This window comes from Fistularia commersonii, chromosome 17, assembly GCF_037954325.1.
Source record: "Fistularia commersonii isolate RoL2024-O1a breed Wild chromosome 17, RoL_Fcom_v1.0, whole genome shotgun sequence".
Classification (NCBI taxonomy): Eukaryota; Metazoa; Chordata; class Actinopteri; order Syngnathiformes; family Fistulariidae; genus Fistularia; species Fistularia commersonii.
Genome location: NC_141300.1, coordinates 15665631 through 15690800, shown reverse-complemented (window position 1 = coordinate 15690800; position 25170 = coordinate 15665631). Strand labels below are relative to the sequence as shown.

Here is a 25170-nt window from a genome sequence, read left to right as displayed (position 1 = left end):
CGGAGAAGGTTGGCACTCCGAGGGCCCCCCGCAAAACCCGCACTGGATCCGGAGCCGGGGACTCTCTCTCGTAACCAAAAACAACAACAAAAAAGAAAAAAGAAATCACCGAACTGGTTTGCATATAAACCTTTTTTTTTTCTACCTTTGCAGACTTGTTGTTTTGTCTTTACAGTCTTAAACCTCAACATCATTTCTTTTTCAATTTACTTGAATATCATTTTTTTTTTTTTTTATTTGTAGTTATTTTATTTTTTTCAATTTGAATTAACCTTAAAATAACCCTTTTTTGTTTTTGGAATTGCATTTTTGAGAACTTGCTTTTTCACTAGCCAGGGACTCTCTCATAACAAAAACAACAACAATAAACATTCACCTTAGCAGTTTGGATATAAATCCTTTTTTTTTCTAGTTGTCTTGTCTTTACTGTCTTAAACATCAACATAATTTTTTGCTTTTTTTTTCAATTTACTTGAATATTTTTTTATTATTTTATTTGTAGTTATTTTTTTTTTTCAAACTGAATTAACCTTAAAATAAGCCTTTTTTTTGAAATTGCATTTCTGAGAACTGGCTTTTTCATGAGCTGGGGACTCTCTCATATCAAAAACAACAAAAAAAAAAAAACCTTACCGCTTTGGATATGAATCTTTTTTTTATCTACCCTTGCAGACTTGTTGTTTTGTCTTTACAGTCTTAAACATCAACATAATTTTTTGCTTTTTTTTCAATATACTTGAATATATCTTTTTTATTTTATTTGTAGTTCTTTCAATTTTTTCAAACAGAATTAACCTTAAAATAAGCCTTTTTTTAACAATTGCATTTCTGAGAACTTGCTTTTCACCTCTCAGCAAGACGGTACCTGGTTCGATTCCGACAAGATGGGGGAGGGGGATTCATATTTTCATAATTTCGTCCCCGCCGTCCAAAATTTGGAGACCCTAAACACCCCTGGTGTGTGAATGAGAGGGTGAAAGGTCGCATGTATCTATAAACTGCATGTGAATGATAGAATGAATGGTAGGTCTCTATATGATGTGAACATGGATTCCATTCCAATGTGTTTTTTTTTTAACAGACTTGTCAAGTTATACAGAAATTGATGATTCGGAATAATTTCTTTGAATCCAGAACGCGTGAGGATTTGTTTTCGGGGAGCCATTTTACCGACCAGTAGGTGAAAGCATAAATCAAAACGCTGCAGACACGCTCACAAAGCAAGGCGGGTTTATTCGTGTACACTTCACACCGGGGAGAGTCGGAGGGTTCAAAGTGCCCCGATATATAACAAAACATGAAAAAAAAAAAAAAAAGATCTGTCAGGAAAATAATGGCGTGTACGTGTGTGTGTGTTTGCATACACACACATATAGAAACACTAAATGACGGTAAGAGTTTCATAAATCATACAAACAAAATGGTTCACGTGTCAACTGACAAGTCTTTCGTCTAAAGTTGCTTAGCTTGTTCTAAATGTTAAATAGGACCATTTTTCCAAGTCTATTTTAAATAAAGATCTCTTACGTAAATAGACGTTAAGCAGGATCGGTCTTATGACTTATAAGTTAAACAATGATTGTTAATACTTAAGAATCGCAAGCGTGCACCTTCTGTTAGTGCAAAATAAATCACCGTCCTCGGTGTTCTTCCGACGAGATAAATGGGACTTCTCGTGACTTTAAGAACGCAATCGGGGTCATTAGGATTTCGGAGAATGATGTTTCGACGCCCGGCTACGGATCTCAAGAGAGCAGCGTCAACAAAAGCAGAAGCGGCGCTTCCATGTTGAAGCATCGGACGACTGATTTACAAGTGCGGATATCGAACGGCGTATTTATCCCTTATCTTGTTCAAACAAGCAGCTCCGGCGCCTGTAAAATCATACCGGTAATTCAGAATTTATTGACTGCGCAGACTGTGACAGGGGGAAGCGTGAGCCAACAGATATCCAAATAAATCAATGGGGGACGGGACGGGGGAAGCGACACGTATCAGCGCAGAATTAAAGGAGTGGCATTTATCTAACTGTCCTGTTAACTATCTTTGGCATGAATGGGGATGAAATGACCTGAAATCTTATCCGTGGAAGGGGATACTTTGTTTTCAAGAGCCTGCTGGTTCTCGCTCGCACATGTCGGTGTGGTTTTTAAAGGGTCCGGAGGAGTGCGATTCGGTAGATCGGTGCAAAGCCAAATATTCCCTTAAAGGCAATAAAGGGAGATAAGAAGGTCCCTCCGTAGAGAGGAGACCCGAACCAAGGTTGGGAGAGCCGGCTGGAGTCGGAACAGGGTTTAAAATTGCGCGTTAGCACCGGCATGTTGTTTGCATGACATATTAACGGTTGGAGCTAAACATGTAGCCTACATGGAGGTGCCTGCTCCACCATGACTCTTGTTATGTGACACACTGATTTGTTTTTGTCAGGTGTCGACCGCTGTTCCCGTTTGGCCTTTCGAAAAGCGTTTTTTTTTTTTTTTCCCCCCCGTAGACACACCTTGAAAGCCTTTAGAAAGACGTAGCAAACAGGAAGTTCACCCCGTGTTTATAAATATATGTACATCAATTTTTATAAAAGATAAACACTGCCCAGGACGGCTGCCGTGCCATTCTGTTTTAGCTGCAAACAAAAAACATAAAATGGGTGTTTAGGGCAGAATGCAAATGTTTTGCCCATTTAAAACGGTAATGTTGTGTGTTGGGTTCACACGCAGCTTCTTCCGTGTGTGTGTGTCTCGCTGTTTGTTTTCAGGTGAATAATTCATTTAACAATGAACAAGAGTTTGTGACTGATTCGTCAAGGCGGAGGGAGGAAAGTGGGGGGGGGGGGGGGAGAAAAAAAAAAAAAAGCAACATTGGTTGAAAAGAGTCAGAATGGTAAACATTAATTCAGCGTTAAGTTTGCCCTTGTAAGAGTCTTGGTACATAGCTGGAGGAGGTGAGACATTGTTGAAATTACAGTTTAAATATTTGATCCTGCACTGTTTTGACACTGGCAGACTTAAAAATGTGAGGGGAAAAGGTCACTTACTCTTATGGTTGTAAACAACTAAAAGTCTCTTTAAGGAAGTGGTGTTTTTCCAAAGTTTTCTCCTGCATAAATGGAAAATATCCTCGCAGTAGAGCAGAGGTCAGTGCCTTTGTGCAAATTATTTTAGGATTCTTGACAGATTTTTTTAAAATTTTTTTTTTTTATATAACTGGAACCTTCTACCTTCAAATTTGTCTCTTCTGAAAAAAAAGAAAAACACGAATCACGCACCGGCTCAGAGCGAAAAATACAAGTATCTAAAAACTACACTTTGGATAATAGCAACCAAAAATGTGAACGTCCATTAATACAAACGATCGAGACGTTAATGAGATGATTAATTTGTCGTTTGTTTTGCTTCTCACCGTAGGCTTAGAATTAACAGAAGTACTTTTACATGGAGTACCACTGGAGTCTATTTGTGCTCGGGGGCTGTAACATGGGTTACTCTGCTCTCCGTCCACACGGGTCGGATAGAAAACATGACATGGAGCTAAACTGGCCGCAAGAGTCCTGGCGCCGCTGCCTCGGCCCTTCCAACACCCAGGGAAGCAGGCGTGCAAAATCCATATTTAACTGTAATCACTCGCCTACCGATAAGAACGTACGAGACTAGCTGGAGAAAGCCGTGTTTATCTTTGAAAATAATGGTGAATTCTTACTTTATTGACAAAACCTTGTTTTTACAGGTACGATAAGCCGGCTTAAGGTTCGAAATGAACAGCGAAATAAAAATTCAGCTGTTTGTTAAAGGTTATCCCCCAATAGCCGTTACGGTCCCGAGTATCGGCGCGTGTTTAGGGGGAGTCGAAATAAAAATGATCGACTAGCGAAGAGTCAATAGTCTCTCTGGCGATGAGCGACACGAGTCGCTTGGATGTGCTTTTGATTTGTTTTCTGAGGAGGATCTTTCCGGAGGGGCTGCCGCGGCCCCTTCGGTGTTCAAGTGTCGCCCCCTGCTGCTGAAAAGGCGCCAGTGCGGATGCATTATTGCTTTTGCGTAAAAGAAACTGGCGACCGTCGAGATGAACGGAGGCAAATGAAAAAGCTCATATTGAGTGTGTCACTAAGTTCCATACAATAATGAGGGTGTTTTTTTTTTTTTTTTTTATTTACGGATAGCACACTTCTTGCACTGCCACACACACACACACACATGCACACGCACGCGCACAGATCATCTAATGTACGAAGGTCATGTTTTACAAACACTTCCGGTCTAAAAAAATTAAAACAAGTTGTATAAAAATATACCGAGCTGATTCTCCGGCGATGATCAGAGTCATAATATAAAATAACCAAAAACAGTTAACACTTTACTCGCAGGCAAACGGTTCTCGCCTTCTGCGACTCAATACAAGCTTCACTGAGGTCAGGATCGACTTACTTCCAACACGACGGGAACATGATGGAAATACGAGTGTGCTGTGATTTTCCACAGAGGGAAGTTTGTTTACGATGATTTAAAACCTAAGGGTGGGGTGTCGGGGGGCCGGCGTGAGGCGCTAATCCTTGACTACGAGCCAAGACCCCCTCGCCGTTGGTTACCGTTCACTGCGTACAAATGATAAAAAGTCTACTTTTAGATATGTGTTTACGCGATACATCTAAGGGGTTGTGTGAGTAGTCAAGGCTGGTAGATACTGGTTATACGCGGGGCTTTGGCGGAGAGCCTATAATTTTGTATTAAGGATACAGTTTGTGGTCTCATGAACAACAGGAATATCCTCCCATTCTGCCTCTTTTTCCACTTCAAACTCCCCCAGCACGTCCCAGGACTGGGGAACTAGTTGACGGCGGAAGCTGAGCTCCACCAGCCAGGACACTAATATAATACACATCAGAGAAACGAGCATGGCTACGGTCCGGAAGGGGAAGTGCTGTTTGACTACTCCGCCCTCCTCTATCCAGCCAGGATACAGGCACAGAGGAGGAATCCCAAGAGACGGCTCACCGCTCAGTCCGCGCAGCAGCAGCCCTCCGACGTAGCCGCAAATCGCCCCGTAGCTATTAGCGCAGCGCACGTACAGCACGCAGATGAGCTGCGGGAAGATGATGCAGTAGACTAGGTCTCCGCTCAACAGCCAGAGGGCGAACACACTGTCATCTCCGAAGGCCAGCCCGGTTCCGGCCAGGCCCACCAGGACCACGCTGACCCGGATCACCCACTGCAGCTCGCGCTCGGAGGCCTGCGGGGAAGAGGAGAGCCGTGAATCGCGTCGCCACGATGCCGACCCCGAACACACTCCTCACGCAGTCACGCACACACACCTGCTTCCTCAAAGTTGACTTGTAAATGTTTTGCGTAAACATGGATGCTGATGACAGCAGCACAGAGTCCACAGAGGACATTACGGCTGCGGCCACAGTACCAATGCCTAACACTGACACCCAGGTGGGTGTGAGGTAATGCAGGGCCAGTGGCAGGATCTTTCCTGCCTCCCCGCGTGCATAAGGAGGGGGGAGACCATATTCTGTCTGGTTCCAGTCTTAGAGAGAAGGAGAGAAAGAAAGAAGAGGATTGATGTGGATAAAAGAGACAGACAGCGAAAGGGGGGAAAATAAATAATGGGAGGGGAAGAAGCTTTTAAGATTATGTCGATGGCGGCAAATCATATTTAAGAACTGAAAAAAAAAAAAATACAAGCTATGGCAGACCTGGGCACTTTACGGCCCGCGGGCCACATCCGGCCCGCCGAACAATTCTCTTTGAATATTTTTAACAAATATTTTCAATCAATGATAAATTCAGAAACTCCCTATATTTTTCCCTTTGTTTGATTTTGTACGGACGATTGCATTCAAAATAACGTCGGTGCATTTATACGATCATTAATGATTAAGTTGAAATAAAATGCCGAAAAATGTAAATATTTAAATTACAGTTTTTATATCGTTCAATTCACATGATATAGAAGTTAAATATAAAATGCGGCCCGCTTGCCGAAATAATTGCCCACCCCTGAGCTGCGGGGACAGGGATGCGAATTCAAGGCGATAATAACCCGACCGTCCGCGGCGACCGCTGGCGCCGCCGAGCGGCTGCATTTACCTGCCGAGGCGGCCACGGCTCCGATAACGACGGAGGGGATCCCGATTACAAAGATGGCCGCGGCAGAAGCAAAGCAGGTGACCTGAGCCTGAGCGGAGGACGCCGCCGAGAGGATCCTCTGGTGCAGAGCCTGGTACGCCAGTCCTCCTAAAGCCTGCGGCGGGCGAACAAGAAGGTACCGGAAAAAAAAAAAGCCGTCACTCAAACAGACGCCGTCCCATAGGCCGCTTATCTGTTCTTTCATTTCTTGACCTGGCGGGAACCCTTACAAACTACTACGGATCAATAACAGGTTTTTCTGAATGTCCGGGTATGGTAGATCGCGGCCATTATTCGGGTGCGGGCGTGTAACGGTGCACTTTAAAGTTTTAAATGTTGAAATAAAAACAAAAAAAAAACAAAGGTCTGACCAGGAGAAGCATTTCATCGGCCCATTTTCCAGCATCGGCCAGGGAAAGCTCTCCCGTCCACGGGCTGTGACTCGACTGGTTGACGGGGGCCGTCGAATCAGCGACCGCAGGACTGAGCACCACAAAGGGAATACAGAGCCACTGAAACAGAAAAAAAAAGGTAAAGCAAAACACTGTTTTTATCCAAATGCGCTTCATCGTTTTTCCGAGACGCCCTCCTCTACTCGAGACGAATTTTTACACCCGCGGTCTCACATTTTCTCACCAAGCTGAAGAAGATGAAGGCAAGTTGGACGATGTCGGTATAGGCGACGGAGTAGAGACCCCCGAGAAAAGTGTAGAGGATGGCGACGGCCGCCGAGATTACGATGCAGAGGGTTGACGACAACCCGAGGATTATACTCATAGTTCCCCCTGGAAATCACACAGAAGAAAGATCCGGACGTTGGCATGCAAGAGTCCAAAACAGAGCGAGGCAGAATAACAGCGTCTGGAGTTTGCGTCCCGCTCGCCCGTCGGCACAAAGCAAGCTTCTCGGCCAACGCGGACGTTGCGGTTTTTCCTAAAGCGCGGGCTGATGTTTTTTTTTTTTTTTTGCATCTGCAACTATTTGGATGATTTATTAATAAAAGCGCACGTGTTTTTCCAGACTGATTAGGTTGGATTTAATCAGGTGCGGCCAGACGTCCGTCACGTGGCTTGATTGAGGTCTAACGCTTTAGTCATTTTAACTTTGCTGGTTTAATCACCTTGTTACTCCGGCAACCGTGTCAGAGCATTCTTGAACTAGACATCGAATCAAGGTGATTGGCCGACTCGGAGTGAGACTAGTGTTGCTTTTACCGGCACAACTTACTAGAGCTGCTGCGTCAGTAGTCGTTTTCTTAGCCAGGATGCCGTCAGGAGCATTTTATTTCTTTTTAAAAATCCTACTGTCAACCAAGAGTTCTCACTAAGTGATAGTTAACTTAGTTAACTCGGTTGGTTAACTTAGATAGTTAACTCAGTTGACTAACTTACGCTTGAAGATGTTGCAACTGTGATTTGGGAAATAGGAGCGGTTTCGGCCTGAAAAAGGCGGTAACTGTGAACTAGAATTTGACTGTATTTATTGTATATTTGGTTGCTGGTTGTGTTTTAGGAAACAACCATCCAAGCAGATGCTGAAGCTTCTGCCCAGGAAGTGGAGTTAACCGGTGATGAAGATGTTTGAAGATGAGAGGAAGACGCTTGAAGTGCTGTTTTATCTCTAAAAGTTGTTTTCTGTTCGGACTCCTTTAAGAAATTTGCATTTTAAAGCATGAATTAATATTTAAATTGCACAGGAGAGGCGCAACCGAAAAGATTTGCACACATTAACCTTTACTGGCTGTATTTTTAGTCTCCACATATAAAAAGATAAATCAGCTTTACTTCCACTCCCATATCATCAATATTTTTAAAGATGTAAATGCTTTTCGGGGAATTTTATTAAAACGGATTTTTGATCTCCGAATGCTTCTGGCTGGGGGGGGGAGAGGGAGTTACGTTTATTTCCGAGGGACTTCGGCGTCTATCCTCATCTACAACAGCAGGAAACAAGTGAAAGAGCTCGGTTCAGGTAAAAATACCTTTACCGCAGCTTCCCGAACTCCGAGGTTGCACTAACCCTCTTTCCCAACTCATCCCCGGCTGTCGCTGCCGCTATAAATGGCCGAGAAAATTGCAAATGCCTGTGCCGGTCCCGACCACGCATGCAAAGGGTTCGAGCGTTCACCTGTGTTAGCACCAGCAAAATTGAACATTCCTTGTCAAAATACAGCAAGCAAAGACATTAGAGCAAAAAACAAAAAGTGTTACTAACCCAGAGCAGCAAGGATGCAGGCAACCCATAAAATATCACTGACCAAAGCAGGAAGCAATAGTGCAGTAGTGATCATGTTGCCATAGCGATGCTGAAAGGGGTCCAATACAGTAACGTAGCACTTCGACCTCATTGGTTTTGCAAAAAACAATCCCCCTTAAAAAAAAACAACAAAACAACAGAAATTAAACAATCCAAAAAAACATGTTTGAAATAAAATCGGTAATCAGAAGAAACCGAGATATGAAACCACAGAAACAATTGTATTTAAACAGAAACAAAAGAAGGAGAGCAAAAGGAACCCCCATAAGATAACGGATAAATGAGAAGAAAATTTGGCAAAATAATTATGGACAAAGAGTTTGATGACCCCAAAGTTTAGGAGCAATTATTCGTGCCGGTGTCTCGCGTGATTTAAGCTGGAGCTACTTGTGCATTCGATTCATCCTTACAGCCAAATAATCATTCATACCGGTGCGTTTAAAATACAAATAAATATCACTGATGTAATACTGGTATGACATTGCTATTTAGAAAAGATGGTCCCGCAGTGGCAAACTTTGTTACGGTTAGCAATCTGGCAGCGTTAGAATTAGAGTCCAAAAAAACACGAGGCCTTAAAGATTAAGTGAACCAAAGTGAAAGACAAACTTCCGTCTGCAAAACCAAAAAAAAAAGAATTAAAAGATGAGCTGAAATACTATCGAAGGGACACATTAGAATTATCGGCAGCGACAGGACTGTCTCAGAAAATTAAAATAATGTGATTAAGTTTTTTATCTTCTGTAATGCAATCAAAAAATCAAAAATTACTTGTTCATGGTATTCTAATATTTAGAGATAGGATTTTTCAGTTTTCTTAAGGTGTAAGCCATAATCAGCAATAACAAAATAATAAATGCAATATTTCTGTTGATTTGTAATGAATCCAGAATGTATGACATTTTTGTTTTGTAATCGTATTACAGAAGATAAAGAACTTTATCACAATATTCTAATTTTCTGAGACAGTCCTGTATATCCGTTACATAACCGGCTCCGTCGTATCAACCCACTTTACGCGTACTAAGTTTAAATGAGGGTGAATTTTCAAAACAGACCAACCAGCAGACAAAGCGGTTCCTAAAAATAGCTGAAGGCCACGACGGCGCGCTGATTAAGTTGCATGAAAGAGTCCATTTACATTCAAAGTCCCGCCGCCCCTTTTTTTTCCCACTGACTTTAAGCGCGGTCATATGAGCGAGCACGGAGCCGAGCCATCCTGACCGAGGACTCGTCGGGATCCGGATTAGCCCCGGCGAAGCACGCCACGTAGGTGAACTGTGCATGTGACCGAGTCGGTAAACATCCCTCGGCCGTGGATGAGCATTTGGGAGCTCGCTTCGCTTTAGAGGTGCTCCTGCAGACGGGGTTGGAGCGACCCCGAATAAATTTAAAAAAAAAGAAAAAAAAAAAGCCAATTTAGCCAAGACTGCAGCTACTGCTAGTAGCTCATAATCAACGTGCAAGCGGACGGCAAAGGCCTGATGTCATTTCTACCCGCTAACAGGATCATTATGTGTGCAGGCTGCCGGGGCTCGATAACGGACAAGGTATTCCAACGGTTAATCGGCCCATTTGTCACTGCCGAAAAAATATCTAATGATGTTTACGACGGGCTCTTTCATGAGATGTGAAATGACACGTCACATAAAAAGCTATTATTTTTCTTTTGAAAACCGTAGAAAAGCCTTCAATTTTTCAAATGCCAATTTTCAAATAGAAGTTGACAGTACATACTGTTTATATTGAATATGGAATTTAATATTCATTTGTCTTTAAGTTGTATCTTTGTGCTTTTGGTCTGAAAGGCATGTAATTTATCAACAGATATAACCAATTCGACGGGGCAAACTGTTCAAAAAAAATGCTCTTCTCCAGGAAATAAAATTATTTCAGAAAGTTTGGATAGGTGTTGTTTGTACCCCAATCGTACCCCGAACTCAGAGCGGCAAAGTATTTTTAGTCGTGTGCGTCATGAAAAGAAAACAAATAGATCTTGTATTCGCACTTTGACTCAGTTTTTGTGAATCAAGAGAAAATTATTGGGGAAAAAAAAACACATTAATCCGAAAATGTTTAGGTTTCATGCAAGATCGGACTGAAACTGCTGCAGAGATCTTTACACGTGTTCTACGTTTGTTCACAAAATGGGATTTATCCTGAATGAAGTCGCAAATATTGTTACGCCTTTTGAGGCGGAATCAAGAGTTGATAGTATTGTTGCACGCTGCAAAGTGTCAGTCGGTGTGTGTGTGTGTGTGTGTGTGTGTGACACACAGGCTGTATTTTCTCTGCACAGGAAGTGATCGGTCTATTTGACTCAGTGTCCGGGACTGAAGTTTCAAATTTGAGTTTCTTCCTCCGCGTGCCTCTGCTTTTGTTTTTACAAATGTGACAAGCGGGCGTTGTCATACAACAATCCCATCACTTTCCAAACGCACTAGAATTGACTGACACACGTGCTCAGCAAGGACAACAATAATAATAAAAATTGTAATACAGTATTATAATATCTGTACTTTTGATGTCTGATGACTCTTCACACGCCGTAAATACCTTAAGCACGATAAAACATTTCGTTTCAGTTTAAATCTTCTGCTATGCTGATGTGTTTACTTCACAAAGAAATTTTTAGTGCCTCTATCTTACCCAAAATAAAATTGATAAGATACGCAGGGGGCCCGATAGCCCAAATGAGGCCTTGGGAAGGAGAATAGACGGCTTCGGCAGTTCCCAGAATGTAACCGCCACCAACCCAGGTAGCTGAAGAAAGATAGAGAAAAATTCAATTCATTATAGAAAAACATTTAAAGCAACAGCCTTCAGATACGACTAAATAAGAGGAAAGTTTTACCTGTCATGGTAAAAACACCGACCAGGACGTTAATGTTGCGACCGCCCACGATTGTAACTTCACTCTTATTGCCGACGCATTCCTTCTCCACTTTCTTGGACTTTCGAGATGCCCAAATCCCGATCAGCAGGATGACGATGTAAAAGCCGACCACGGCCACCAGTCCGGGAACGTCCACCGCCATGGTCTTCAAAATCGATCACACTGACGGCAGAAATGACACACGGTAAATTGGATGAAGGGGCATCTTGAGGGAAAAACAACTTGGGTTTAAAGAGTCCCTTTGTTCTGAGCCGCTGCCAGAAAGCACGAAAAGTCGATTTAAAGCTCTCCAAAGCCAAAGTTCCTCTTCACCCCCAACTTCTGCCACAACTCGAGTTCCTGCCACCTCCAAACGTTCGGACTTGTCCACAGATGCATCGACGACAATGAGGAGGAGGAGAACGGAGGACCGATTGTCGTCCCGTGGAGTTCCCGGAACCGCCTTCAACTCGGTATCGGCAAGACCAAAACAAGACCAAAACCAACCGACGATAAGCGAGACTGGACACGAATCACAGCTGAAAGGTCAGAGCAAGATGTTCTTCCTGAGGAGACCCAGGTCTTTTGGTGTTTGCCATGGACTCCTCGACACCTTCTACCGGAAAGCCAGCTGAGAGGAGGGTGAAGGACAAATTTGGAGGAATCATCCAACGCATCATCCCGACCCGGTGCAAACCAGACGCTCGCATATGTACTACTTGCCTAAACCTGCCACTCTCACTTTACTCCTGTTCTCATGCAGCAGTTGCTTATTTATTTTATCCTTTTATTGTTTTTGCCACAAAAGCTCCAACATCCCCCGCGACCCCGAGCGCAGGATAAGCGGCAGACGATGGATGGATGGATGGATGGATGGATGGATGGATGGATGGATGGATGGATGGATGGATGTTTTCACCGCTGTCCTTTTTTAATGTCTTTATATATATATGTCTATATATATACTGGCTACTGATAACGTCTTCTGGTACCTATCCTCTTGCCCTGTGTGCTTGTGAGTCAAATTTCCCCAATGGGGATCAATAAGTAATACCTTATCGCATCCTATCCCATCCTAAATGGGGCCTATCAGAGCTCAATAACCCCCGGTTCTTCATACACACACACACACAAACACAGTATGGAATATTGCATGCTATAAAACATCAAAAGTGTGCAGATCATGTGACACTGAAGATTAGTTGAAAAATAAAGACTTGTAACCTGACACGGCATGATTTAGGTGAGGACTGGAACGCGCCAGCCTCAACTGGACATGATATACATTGATACTGTTGAATGCATTGTTAATAATAAATTACATGAATCACTTTAAAACTAAAATAATAAAGTCGTCAATGGCCAGAGAGTGTCTTAGAAAGATAACGATAATGAACAGCTTTAGTTCCTTGATTCTCCTTTTCCGTATATATATATACATATATACTGCTCAAAAAAATAAAGGGAACACTTGAACAACACAATGTAACTCCAAGTCAGTCACACTTCTGTGAAATCATAGTGTCCACTCAGACTTGTTTTAAGGACATTACATCAAAGTTGGATCAGCCTGGAGTTTGTTTTTACACTTTAATTTTGAGTGTGATTCCTAATCCAGACCTCCATGGGTTGATACAATTGATTTCCATTGATCATTTTTGTGTGATTTTGTTGTCAGCACATTCAACTGTGTAAAGAGCAAAGTATTTCATAAGAATATTTCATTCATTTAGATCTAGGATGTGTTTTTTAAGTGTTCCCTTTATGTTTTTTGAGCAGTGTATATATATATATAAATATATATATAAAATTAAAATAACAAAAAATGTGATGTTTGTCTGTGTGATGTACTTTTCCCACGTACACCTGCCTCTTGTGCAATGACAGGGCGCCAGATCCGCACACATGTGAGCAGGATAAGCCCAACGGACTGCCAGCTAATTAGATATTTTCCCCTTCTGGACATCAGAAGACGTTATCTTGATGGTTACGAAGTAGCAGAAGTTATTATCTGCTAGTTCTGGACTGAAATTGAAATTCTAAAGACCTCTTGCACACAGTAAGGGGGTGGACTGACTGCAGAGAGGTGATCTTTCCCTCCAAGCAGAGGGAAACATAAACAATTTGGAGATAACCTGATAAGGTGTTAAGCCCAGTCAGGATGTAATGATGAAGGCAACGTGGAAACTTTTTGGGTGCTTTCAGGTCTCAAAGAAACTATATAACGGTTTAATAACAAAAACTTATCAAGGTCGTAGAGCCTCGCAAGGGTTTGTGTGGAAACAAACACACATTTTCTCAGCCTTGAAAGAGTCCGACTTTGTCTCCGACGTCCGGGGCAAAACGCACACATACTTTGGTGATGAGATGAAGACAAGCTAAAAATAGTAAAACTATGTGAAAAAAAAAGTTAATAAAATAATTCAAAGAGATTGGTTGCAAATAAATCTCAGATGACCAGCCCGAGGCCTTGAGAGTAAAAAAAAAAATAAATCAAGAAAGCTTTATCCCCGGATAACCTCTACAAGGACATGAAAACAAAAGAGTGAGGATACAGAGCTAATTGTTCTTCTTTGGCAGATTCGGATCCGAGCGGGATGTTTATGTTTGAACAATAACAAGTTTCACGTCTCTTATTCGGACGAGGGGACGGGGGAGTTCTGGAGGGGGGGGCAGTTTAACTACCGATTGGTTTCACCTCTTGATTTGCACTTCTTTTCAGATTCTAATTTGAAAAACCAATATAAATAATGCAGTGTGTGGGTCCTCATGGGGAAATAAATGTCATTCATCTGAGAAGATGCACACAGCTTTTAGGGTTAAATACATAAAAAACCCAGTGTGATTTGAGTGTTTTTAATGTGTATATTTCTTTTTTGGAGCCAATTACTCCTCTCCTCTGCTTGTGTAACTCCTGACTAAAAGCACACTGGGTATCAGTTTCCACTCTGAGCCAAAAGTGCAGTGAGGAATGTTACTCAACAAATCTCTGCTCCATCGTTACAAAAATCATTCTGAATGGGGATGACGAGAGAGATTAGAATAATAAATACTATTAATAATATTATTATTCAGAAGAAGAAGAGGTATACAAATAAAACCACATCTGGGGTGCAAAATAAACCCCGTTTGGTCACATAATATACGAAAATATGCTTATTTTTTTAAATCAGCCTTGAGACGGAAGCAGAGGACTAATTCAATGCTACTGAAAAGGGGAGGCCGATAAACCAAATGCGACATTTGTGAGATATTCTTTGTAAAAATAAATCTATTCTAACACCCGCAGCTGAGCTCGAAATAGGACGCGGCTGTTTATGCGACCCTTCTGTTAGCTAACGTTACAAAAAAAAAAAAAGAGAAAAAAAGAAAAACGTCTCCAAAACCGCACACACACACACACACAAAGCGATGCAACCATTACGGCTACATATACAAAAAAAAAAAAATCTATATTGTAAATGAAATATTTTAATAGCGCGACAGCCATTTTGTAATTTGCGGACACCGGATGAAAAAAAAAGAAATGAAATAAAAGAAATAAAAGCCAACAAGGACAAACGTTCCTCACCTCCGCGGTGTTTCTGGGCCGATGCTTCCGCGCCGGTGTGTCCGCCTGGATGAGAGTGAACCTCCCGCCGGTCGCCTCCTCTCTATTGTTGTCTCCCTCCGAAACGTGACACTGCGTGGTGCGTTCCGGTGCCGTCACGGCGCGGCGAGATTCGTGTGCGCGGAAAACGGCGTCGCACTTTGTGCCCCACTTTCCCGGACGTGTCTTGCGCCACGCAGAAAACGCAGCTTATAACGACGGGGAAATGTTTAACCCGAGGCTTTAAAACGCTGTGCATCCATTATATTTATGTGTGTGTGTGTGCGTGTGTGCGTGTGCGTGTGCGTGTGTGTGTGTGTGTGTAGGTCAGCCGCCGTAAAGCGGACTGATATCACGTGAACGCACCATTTACCTTTACGCGACGATGACGAATATTGGTGACATTTAATTAATTGAAAACTCAACAAAATTGTTTTTTTATGTTAGATGATCTCTCTTTCTCGCTCTCTTTTGTTTATTTTTTATTTTTTTTTTGTAAGTAGTGCTATAAATACTTTAATTCAAATTCAAGCTTACTTTCTAATACAACCAGGGTCATTTACCTTTACCATGCTAGAAACCCAATGTAGCACAAAAATACAAGTAATAATAAGTTAAACATTACATTTTGTTACATAAATGTAAATGCAGGAGGCGAGGGTGTAGGAGAGCTGGTCCACACGAAGCCCGTATCTCATCTCATTAGTGTCTAATGTATGATTTATATTGGGAGGGGAAAAAACTATTCAAAATGCATGGGAAGCTTGCCACATGCTGCTCAATATCACACTGGGTTTATTATACTTAAACCTAACAAGAAAGAATGGTCTGTTTCGAGGCTCATATCAAATACTTTGGACCGAGATCCCCGTTGATTTGATGAGCTGACACCCCGTATCATATCATGTTTTATTTTTCCTTTTTCTGCCAATTCGGTGTTTCCGAGTTGCTACAAAGATCGTTTAAAAAAAAAAAAAAAAAAAAAAAAGCGCTAAACTTTTTTTTGTGATTTTAAGCTAAATAGATAAAAATGTCTCGACCGCACACGTCGGGTAGATCACAAACCGCCATCCCTCTGGAAAAGAGAAAAAAAAACACCCGACCCGTTTTTATCCGCACGGGTGTGTTTGGTTAGATTTAGATGGCCGTGTTTGCCTGCGTGAGCTCCACGCTGTTCGCCCCCGGCTCCCGGCGGCTCAGAGATATGAGTCCCTGCCGTGCAGGGTCAGAGGTGCACAGGATCCAGTGGTTGTTGTCCTGCTCGGCCCTGTGAGTATCCAAGAAGGTATGGGCAACCACCTCGTACTCTTTCCCGTACGTCGTCCTGCAGAGATGCAAGTGTTACAAGCACGTAGACAGCGCTGCATTGTATTGCATTGTAAAGCAATTTTAAATGTGTGTGTGTGTGTGTGTGAGTGGATATGCTGATTTTTTTTGCGCAATGTTGCATTTTTTTTTTTCTCTCTTTTTAAAGGTAAATATTACATTTTAAAAAAAGCGTGTCTCTCAGTCGATTTTGTTCGCCACGAAACGGTTAAGATTTTCACAGCCCCTTATCAGGCCGTCCTCCAGATAAAAGTAAGGAAGAACTGTCCGTCTTTAACAATCTGTTTTTTTTAAAGCACGCGTAATAGCGAAAGAAAACAACGACAAGCCGATAATGTAACCGGCATATCATCACCCGTTCGGTGTATTTATAAAAGAGAAAATATACCAGAGGACTTGATCACCCAAAACAGCAAGAGCCTGGTTTGTCTTGCAGTGAACGACCACCACTTTCACGTTTCCCTGTAAAGTATTGAGACGAGATAGCGCTTCACATACGTGGGATGCGTTGAAAAATTACTGGGAAAAAAAGCAGGTTAGAGCACCGATGTCGTAACAGGTGGAATATTTAACCAGAGAGTATACAGAGTATACGCTTACAGGTACGGGCAAACCCTCATATTCAAGCCTCTCTTGGGGGTCAAAGTACACGATCTTCCACCACGATAGGAAGGACTCGTTGTCATCTAAGGTCACTTCTTGGAGGCGAGACTTCTTGGCGCACTTTGAAAAAAAACAACATTTTTTATCATTGTGGGTCCAACTTTGAATAAAATCACATTTTTATTACTGTGGGAAATCAACGTGGACTCCTGCTCTGCAGAGGTAAAGGTGGCCTCTACTGCCACGAGTAGGAATTACAGGATAAATGTATGTTATCTGCCCGTAATGGGCAAATAATATACATTTATCCTGTAATTCCTGAACCTGATGCTGTTCTCTTAACTGCACAAAACTACTACTAGCACTCAAGCAAAGACCAACTATGTCTGTTTTTTTAATGCATCACACCTACGTTGTGTTATGCATGAAACCGTTTAATTTTAATTTCAGTTTAATAAATGATGCAGTTCAAATCAAGTGTTGCCGTCTCTAAGGCGGGCTTGCGACATTTCTGCGAAAATTGCAAAAACGTGTGTGCGTTTGAACACGTCATACACGGAGTTATTATCATCTCACTGACGCACTAGAAATGGTTTTAAGGCAAATCACGGAGGGAAACAAATCATTAGCGGGCAGCAACGACAGATGTAACATTACAACACGATGATTTAGTCACTTTTTTTTCCAATCCTAGTGTTGCATAAAACATGCATGTTTCAGTTACACATGTCATCGCATGATGGTTTATTTTATTTTATTTTTTTGAAAAAGTCACTGGTTTTACCTTGTAAAATCGCTTTGTGTCACTTGTCAAGTAAAGCTGTGGAAGGACAGAAAGGTCAAATACAAACTGTTACAAAAATGGTTAAATTTGCTGTTTACAAAAAAAAAGCAGCATATTTGGTTATTGCTAATATGCTACATATTCATTATTAATAGTTAAAATATCACTGTTTTTTACAATATTCACCAACATGGAAATAAGAACGTCCCTTAGTGATTTTAAGTTGAACAAGATGCCTCAAATGGATTGGGAGTTGAGGGCGCATGTTGTCACGGCAACAGCTCTTCCACATTCCTATGCATCGCCGCCCGATTCCGGGCAGATGTCACTCACGTTCGGTGAAAAAATATGCGATATTTTCAAAACATTCATCGGGGAATCAGAATATCAGACCGAAAAACACGAGGGGAGATACTTTACTTACTTCTTTAGCAAAGTCACCTGTTGTTTTCAAGCCAAAACTTTGCTCGAAGTGCAGCGCCGACCCTCCGGGACTGCCGTCCACACTGCGGTCACATAAGGCGCGTTACGAGTGTATCCACGCCGTCTGACCGTCGGCGTTTGAATCGAGCCTCCGTTCGTACCTCGTGATGACAAAGGCCGTCCGCGTGCAGGGGTCGGTGCCTCTTCCGGCGCTGACGCCGCACGGAGAGCGAAGGCTCGGCGAGGGGATCTTCGTCATGCTTCCCACATCGGCGTTGATGCTCAGCGCGCTCCTGTCTCGGTTTTTTCCTCCCAAGTTCACCAACATGACGACGTCTCCGAAGTGCACTCCTCCGGCCATCTTGGCGCTGAGGTTCACCTGCGCGTACGGACACGAGGACGTTATCGCCGCCGCCGTCGATGTCAACGTGACATCATTAGCGTGGATTATCTTCATCGTACCGGGTTCAAAGTGTTGTTTTTGAGGAAGTCCACCTTCTGGGCAGCGAGCTCACCCCTCTCCTTCTTCTCCAGGTATTCTCTCTTCAGATCCTGCCGATGCAACGATACACAAAACTGCAGCACAGCGGAAAACCATTTCACCCAAGCGATGCGATAACATCATTTTTGCAGCCACGTTCTGAGAATTTGTACGGATCTCCTCTTTTTCCTTTGTCAAAGATTGTCCGCTTTCTTTTTTTTCCTCCGGTGTCACTTATCACCGCCTGCACGGAAGTTCATGAATAAAAACATTTTTAATGGACTCTATTTGACCCAGAAACTTTCATTTCAGTCCATCCCCAATATAGCCACGGTAAAACTGACACTATAATGAAAAAACTAATTTTGCATGTATCGATTAAAATCCATTTTACCTGCATTGTTTGTAGTATCATATCAACGTGTATGAATGAGGCTTGCTGTGTCTTATTTTACCTTGATACGCAAGCCTCTACTAACTGATAGATGTGTTTTCAGTCATTTTAAAAGAAAACCCTACAGGGATCATTGCAATAACCCCGCCGATATTTACAAAGTTCTTCATCGGTGTCTGAATTTATGTTTTAAACGTGAATATACGTCCAGAGGAGGGTACAATGATGTAAATAGTCTTCACATTAGAAAAGCGGACAGACGTCGGCATCACAAGGGCTCTTATTTCTGCAGCTCATCACCAAGTGAAAGTGTGTAATGGAATTTGAGAGGTGTGTTAATTATTAAACGGCAGCTTTTATTCGACACTGTGGGAAAATGTTGCTTTGCTCTCAGCGAGCGAACCTATTTACCCGACTCCGCTTATTATTCCCTCAAACTGCTACCATCTGCAGGAGTGACGGAAACCGGGTTTACAGAGGAATTGGTCGGTTACCCTGCACCGTTCTGATTAAGGAAGCTTTTATTTTATCACAAACCTCTTCCAGACACAGGTCCTCGTTCCAGTTACCGATTTTCACGGCGGTCCGGTAGGTTTTTTCCTGAGGCAACGAGGATGCGAACCTCCTCCTCTTCTTCTGCAAGGCTCTGCGCCGGTCCATGCTGCGTCCCGCGGCGGCCTCCGATTGTGTATCGGCTTCTATGGAAACGACCAAAACGCCGTGACGCTGTTCGGTCGCTAGAAGGCGCTCTTGCGCCTCCGCTCAGGTCTCGGAAAGGTGTGTGTGTTTGTGGGGTGGGGTGATAAGAGCGCCGCTTCCACAAACGAAGCAGGGAGTGCGAGGGCTAATATTGACCCTTTAGACGTTTTAGCAAGATGAGAGGACGCATCCATGAATTTAGATAGGTTGTCTTTGTGTGTGAAGGTGGAGGAAAGGGGAAGCTGTGTTCCTCACTGTGCTGGAGGTGGGGGCGGTCGCTGTGATTTGCACTGTTAAAGGTGTGAGGTCACACAGAAGCTGTCAAAGCGGCCTGCGATATCACACAGCCGCTTCTATAAACGTTCTCACGGTTCTGCTTCACTGACGATGAAGATGAAGATTCGCCCGGGTCCTTCCTGACAGCGCACGTGATGTCACGTGGCGAGCCGTGGACGACTCCACACTCCCCCCGTATGCACGTGAGGGTGAGTTGGCCGGGGGGGGGGGGGGGGGGTTCACAAATGGGAAACGGTGACGTCACACAGTACAAGTGCACTGGCTGTGATAAATATGACAAAAAAAAGCGTCACGCCGATGATGCAAAACAGAAAAAAAATGTGCCTTCGGATTGGAATCCGGCAGATCCAAGTACGGTCGAAACAAACACATACACGCGGGTTATCATAGACAGCGTTATTGTAACCTTCAATATCATGTAAACTAAGGAAGTTTGTGAGATTGTTTCATTTTTTTTTTTTCCTCTCCTTCTTTTGAATCGTTTGGCCGGGTCTCATCCCACCTGTCACGGATCTTTAAAAACATGCTGCGTTCAAGGTGTTCACTCCTCCCTCTCGGAGAGGTATTCGTATCCATGAGTTGTATTTTATAAACAGATAAATTCCAACACCTGCAGTCTACAAAACGCCAGCTGCCGTCCGTTTTCCTCCGCCGGCGGGGATCAGTGTCCGTTGGCCCGGCCTCTGGCTCCGGCGCTGCTTCCGCAACTGCTTTTGTGATTTTTCTCCCCCGTCGAGTCGCTTTCGTCCTCTTCCTCGTCGCTCCTGTCATCTCCTTCCAGCTGCAGGTGCGGAAAGGGAAAGAGGTCGCGAGGGAGGGGGAGCAACAGTAGAGTCGTGAGAAAAGACGATAAACCGAAATCAAAACAACAGAACACATGCAAGTTCCAGAAGTTGATGAAGTTGGTTGCAATCCTCCGGCACGCTCCCAAACATACCTTGGTGAAGATAAACTTGTAAAGCATGCGTGATATGAGGACGGCCCAGTAGAGATGCAGCATCTGTAGCACTAACAGCATGACGTTGAAGAAATAGTAGCCAAAAAAGGGAGGGAACCTCTCCAGCGGATACACCCAGGTGCAGTGGATCACCCTGCGGACGATCACGGTGACGGTTTCGCAACTTTTTTTTTTTGTCCACACGATTTGCGTTCTCATTGCAAACTCACCAGAAGGGGAAAACCACCAGTCTGGTCAGCATGAAGAGGACTGTAAATACTACAAACATGCCGTTGGCGGTCTTGTGCCACTTGGCGTAGTTAAATACCTTTGCACCCTGCGGAATAAAACAGGAAAGTTCTTAGCTTTGCAGATGGTCAGAAATGCATGGCTTCTTATTATTACTCATGTAGAAGCAGTTATAGTTCGCCATCGTATCACGGGTGCAGTCATCTTGGCTAGACTTTGATGGCTCTATCAGTTATTCTAACGCAGGAGTGTCAAACTCAAATACACAGAGGGCCAAAGTTCAAAACTGGGACAAAGTCGCGGCCCAACATTGATATTTATTGAAAAAAATCTTCCTCCAGATATAACAATGGAGCTATTATGGGCCAAAACAAGTTTTGCTTAAAAACTAAATATGGAACAAGCATAGCTTCATACTATACAATATATAACTAATATTGCATGAATGCAAATTTCCTGTTTACTGCCTGAGTAGCAGGGTGCCAGTATTAGCTCAAGGTCGCTATAACTACTGCACACAGGGGAGAGGGCGTTTATGGGTCCTGTTGTGATTTTCGTGCCAAAACACCAGGGAAATTCTGTGATTTGTAGAATCAGCGATACGTGCACTGCAGACTGTACCAGCAGGCCAGCTCAAATAGCCATTTGGTGTGGCTTTGCGGGCCAAATAGAATTACAACGCGGGCCAAATGTGGCCCGCGGGCCAGAGTTTGACACCTACGTTCTAACGTAACACCACATTTGATAACCCACGTGTTTCACCTCAAAAGTGGAAGTGCGGCACCAACCCGTAACAGCAGAGATGTGATGCAAAGTATCACACACACGGACGCAAACTGCTCACCTCGAGCAGAATGTCAGCCGAGTCGTGAACCGCCATCACCAGGGTTCCGATGCGAATGTAGTTCGAAATCCAGGAGAAACCCAGCAGGGTCAGCGTCGCTATGTGATGAATCACCTGCTCTCTGAAATCCTAAACACGGACACGGTAAACGGCGAAAACGAAGAATTAAGAATTACGGTTATTTGTGCATTTGATCCAATGTGTAGCAATGCGGTAGTTCGACGGTAAAAAATATATTTCTTTGTATTCATGCGCTCACGTCTGCACGCTTACCTTCCGTTTCACGTCAAATGTAAGGCTGAGGAGGAGCGACAGGTAGAAGCCCATTTCCAAGAGGTAATACCAGTACTGTGACTGCAGCATGGACTGCGTCGATACACACAGCAGACATTCGGCATAAAACACACACACGCCTACGTTCCGTTGCGTTTTGCTATTTTGACTTAGCGAAGTCAAAATACAAAAGACATACCTGTTTAGGGAAGCCTTCCCAAACTTTCTTCAGATCATAAACCCAAGGTTTCTGGGGTCAGCAAAAACATGGAGAGGGGAGGAGGAGTGTGAGTTAAATGTAGGGCGAGAAGTTCATGCAGGAAGATTTTAGAGAGATTTCGCTGAAAACAAAAATGCCATAGAAAAGAATTGACACGAGCAACAAAAAAAGGAGTTTGAAATAAAGCACTTACATCATATAGGGCAAGAACTCCTCCAACAAATGCAAAAAAATAGAAGATGCATCTCCAGCTGGAGGCAGAAAAGAACAATGATGACACACAGTAGAGGGAACACAAAAATAAAATAAAGCGTTAAAACACGGACCTGGCTTCGCAGAATCGCTTGCGGAGCCCCGGGCGCTCCTGGTTCCGTCTTCTGCGGAACCAGACTTGTATTCTCCATTCCGGCCAGCTGGTCTTCTTACACAGAGACCTGACATCAGCCTGAGATAAGAGGAAAAGACAAGTGTTTCGCTTCTTCGGCCCAGGAGGCATGAAAGTTCAGTGATGGAATACAACACTCGGTTGACTACGATATTTCATCTAATATCGTCACATTTATTGCATGATTTTGGGAGGTGACCAGACGTTTAAAGCTGCGGTGCTTCCTCAAAATGTGAGATTCCGTTTCTGATTATTCTGAACGATGTCATTCAGTATTAGCGCTTCCTCTGTTTTTATTGAAAAGGTCGGACAAAGTTTGCACACGATGACGAAACATAAACGCATACCGTACCTGTCGTGTTTTTAAACATGTGAATGGCTAAAACTGAGGCGTTGACGCAAAGTTCCCGTCACACACCTGCGATGGAGTGTGCGCTTGCTTGCAGAAGTATCTTTCTAGAACGGGATTTTGTTCGACCCCGCGACGTAAGCGGTCTTTAATTCCCCAAACATCAGCCAACGGCGTGGCCACGTACCTGCAACGAAAAACGTTATACATCATCCGATGTTTGTCGGTATTTTTATTTTTTTCAATTTTTCTTATCAAAGCACCACATATCAAGGAAGCGCCTTGCACTTTGGAAAACCGCAGGAGCGATCATGAGGTTGCCCCAAGCTGATTTGCTGGGTAATCCTCGCATTCTCACCTCTCGAACAGATATCTGAGAAGGAGCAGGCAGAGAGCACAGGGCAAGGCACCATAAAGCTGAGAGGCTTTAGCGTAGACTCGACCTTCGTCGTCTTCCAGATCTGACCAGGAGACGTTTCCCGGCAACCACAGGCGCTCCCACCACAGCCAGTCAGTGAGCGTCTGCAACATTCTGCCGGGAAACGGGAAACACATCCGCGCGATCGTGATTCATCTCCGTCTGCGAAACACTCGTTCGAAGGACGGCGCCTGTTGTTGAAGGAACACCTTTCCGTTTCTTATGGGAAGACTGATTGTAATCCTCTTCGTGTGATCAGGACTGTGTAATGCAATGCTAGTAGTTCTTTGTTTTTGTATCCCCTAAACCCGAGAGGAGAAGCGTCAGTCTACAGAAAACTCACATTTGGTTATAGGGTTCGAAGCTAACGTTTGCTAGCTATCTTCCCGTTGTCGCCACTGACTTGTGCGCCGGTTTTCGACCCTCTCGCCAAGTGACTCGTAGATGGAGCGACTACAATAGATATCAAAGGGCGAAATGATAAACGCGGCAGAGCGGCAATTCACAGCGGTAAAGATTATGAAGTAGTAAAGTCCATCCTCTTATGGACTCTGCCCATAAATCCGGATTAATACATAAATGCAGATGAACCCACAACATTTACAAACAACACTCAAAACGTGTCGGCGGAGTTGACGTTTACGATAATCACTTCCAAGCCTGAATTGTGTTCTCTCAGAATGTACGCCGCATTGTGTTCCTCTAAGGTAAGCTATCACTAATGAGACAGCGCGGGGAAAGAAGCGTACATACCGAACAAGTTTGAACAGAAGAGGGGGGAAGCCGAGGCAGAAGGTGGTTACGCGGAGAATGCGTGCGACCCTGAAGTCCATATAACTGACATTCTGTCTCAGATCCCATCAAAAACCCGCAGCATTGGATGTGACCTTCACTCCAAGCCTTCATGTCTGAGGATGTCTCCAAGATGATTTCATTTGCATGAACTTTATTATTGAAATGTATGGATACACATATGCACACTCACCTTCAGAATGGCCAGTGTGTGTTACGCCGTGAGTTTTCCATGCACCGCCATGCCTGTATAACATAAAATGCACCAGTCAAACACCTGAAAACAGAAAAACCCTGCTAGAACCTCTATATTCGGCAGCTCTATTGTGAAGAAGCTCCTCATAACAAAGAGAACACAAACACTGACTAACCTCATTGTGTGTGAGGCAACGCGCTCCGGTGATTTTGGTTTGAACGTGATATCCCACCTGGATTGAAAGGTTGAGATCCCGCCCTTCCCGCTCCTCGTCTCCTCCTCGCCGTTTGCGGCTTGTCGAGGTTATCTCATCGTGACGACCTTCAAGGATTTATCGTTTACGACGATGATAAATGGGGAGCTGGCGCAAGTCATCTGAGCGCACGATTGTTTGCGCACCTTCACCTGCAGGAATTCCCTTGGAATGCTGGGAAGCCCCCACAAAGGCCCCATTCACTGGTGGGACGGGGGAGGAGGAGCCACTACAGATTATGGATAGAGGAGAGAAAAAAAAGGAACTTTCCCACAGGGAGAGACATCACACTTTGTAAAGAGTTGATCTTTAGAACAGACATTTCGGCACATTTGTTCGGATACCGCGTGCGGGTAATTTCAGTCGTCAGGAAACCTGAGTGCGGTACATATCATAACGAATGTA

At 43.6% G+C, this 25170-nt stretch overlaps 3 protein-coding genes across 4 annotated transcripts; all 3 read right to left on the bottom strand.

Moving 5' to 3' along the window:
* Positions 1–1213: 1213 nt before the first annotated feature.
* On the bottom strand, positions 1214–15013 carry LOC147225354 (high affinity choline transporter 1-like). 2 transcript variants are annotated; one of them, XM_086163744.1, is made up of 9 exons: positions 14825–15013; positions 11233–11436; positions 11028–11141; positions 8337–8492; positions 6759–6907; positions 6494–6634; positions 6084–6237; positions 5303–5520; positions 1214–5220 (listed from the first exon to the last, which is right to left on the bottom strand). In XM_086163744.1, exons 2-9 carry the CDS (start codon positions 11414–11416, stop codon positions 4705–4707), a joined length of 1632 nt encoding a protein of 543 aa, XP_086019870.1. In that variant the 5' UTR covers positions 11417–11436; positions 14825–15013; the 3' UTR covers positions 1214–4704. The 2 variants fall into 2 exon arrangements, with proteins under 2 accessions (XP_086019870.1, XP_086019871.1); XM_086163745.1 differs by lacking the exon at positions 8337–8492.
* A 631-nt stretch (positions 15014–15644) lies between these two features.
* Positions 15645–20062, bottom strand: cfap161 (cilia and flagella associated protein 161). The gene is made up of 8 exons (XM_086163263.1): positions 19391–20062; positions 18441–18530; positions 18140–18357; positions 17980–18061; positions 17556–17591; positions 16769–16891; positions 16557–16630; positions 15645–16166 (listed from the first exon to the last, which is right to left on the bottom strand). The coding sequence occupies exons 1-8, from the start codon at positions 19511–19513 to the stop codon at positions 15980–15982; spliced, it is 933 nt and encodes a 310-aa protein (XP_086019389.1). The 5' UTR covers positions 19514–20062; the 3' UTR covers positions 15645–15979.
* Positions 20063–20066: 4 nt separating this feature from the next.
* cers3b (ceramide synthase 3b) lies at positions 20067–24731 on the bottom strand. Its single transcript, XM_086163262.1, has 12 exons — positions 24688–24731; positions 24510–24562; positions 23465–23638; positions 23176–23293; positions 22699–22817; positions 22566–22623; positions 22352–22402; positions 22153–22245; positions 21880–22008; positions 21017–21123; positions 20787–20940; positions 20067–20630 (listed from the first exon to the last, which is right to left on the bottom strand). The coding sequence occupies exons 3-12, from the start codon at positions 23635–23637 to the stop codon at positions 20511–20513; spliced, it is 1122 nt and encodes a 373-aa protein (XP_086019388.1). The 5' UTR covers position 23638; positions 24510–24562; positions 24688–24731; the 3' UTR covers positions 20067–20510.
* Between the last annotated feature and the right edge of the window lie 439 nt (positions 24732–25170).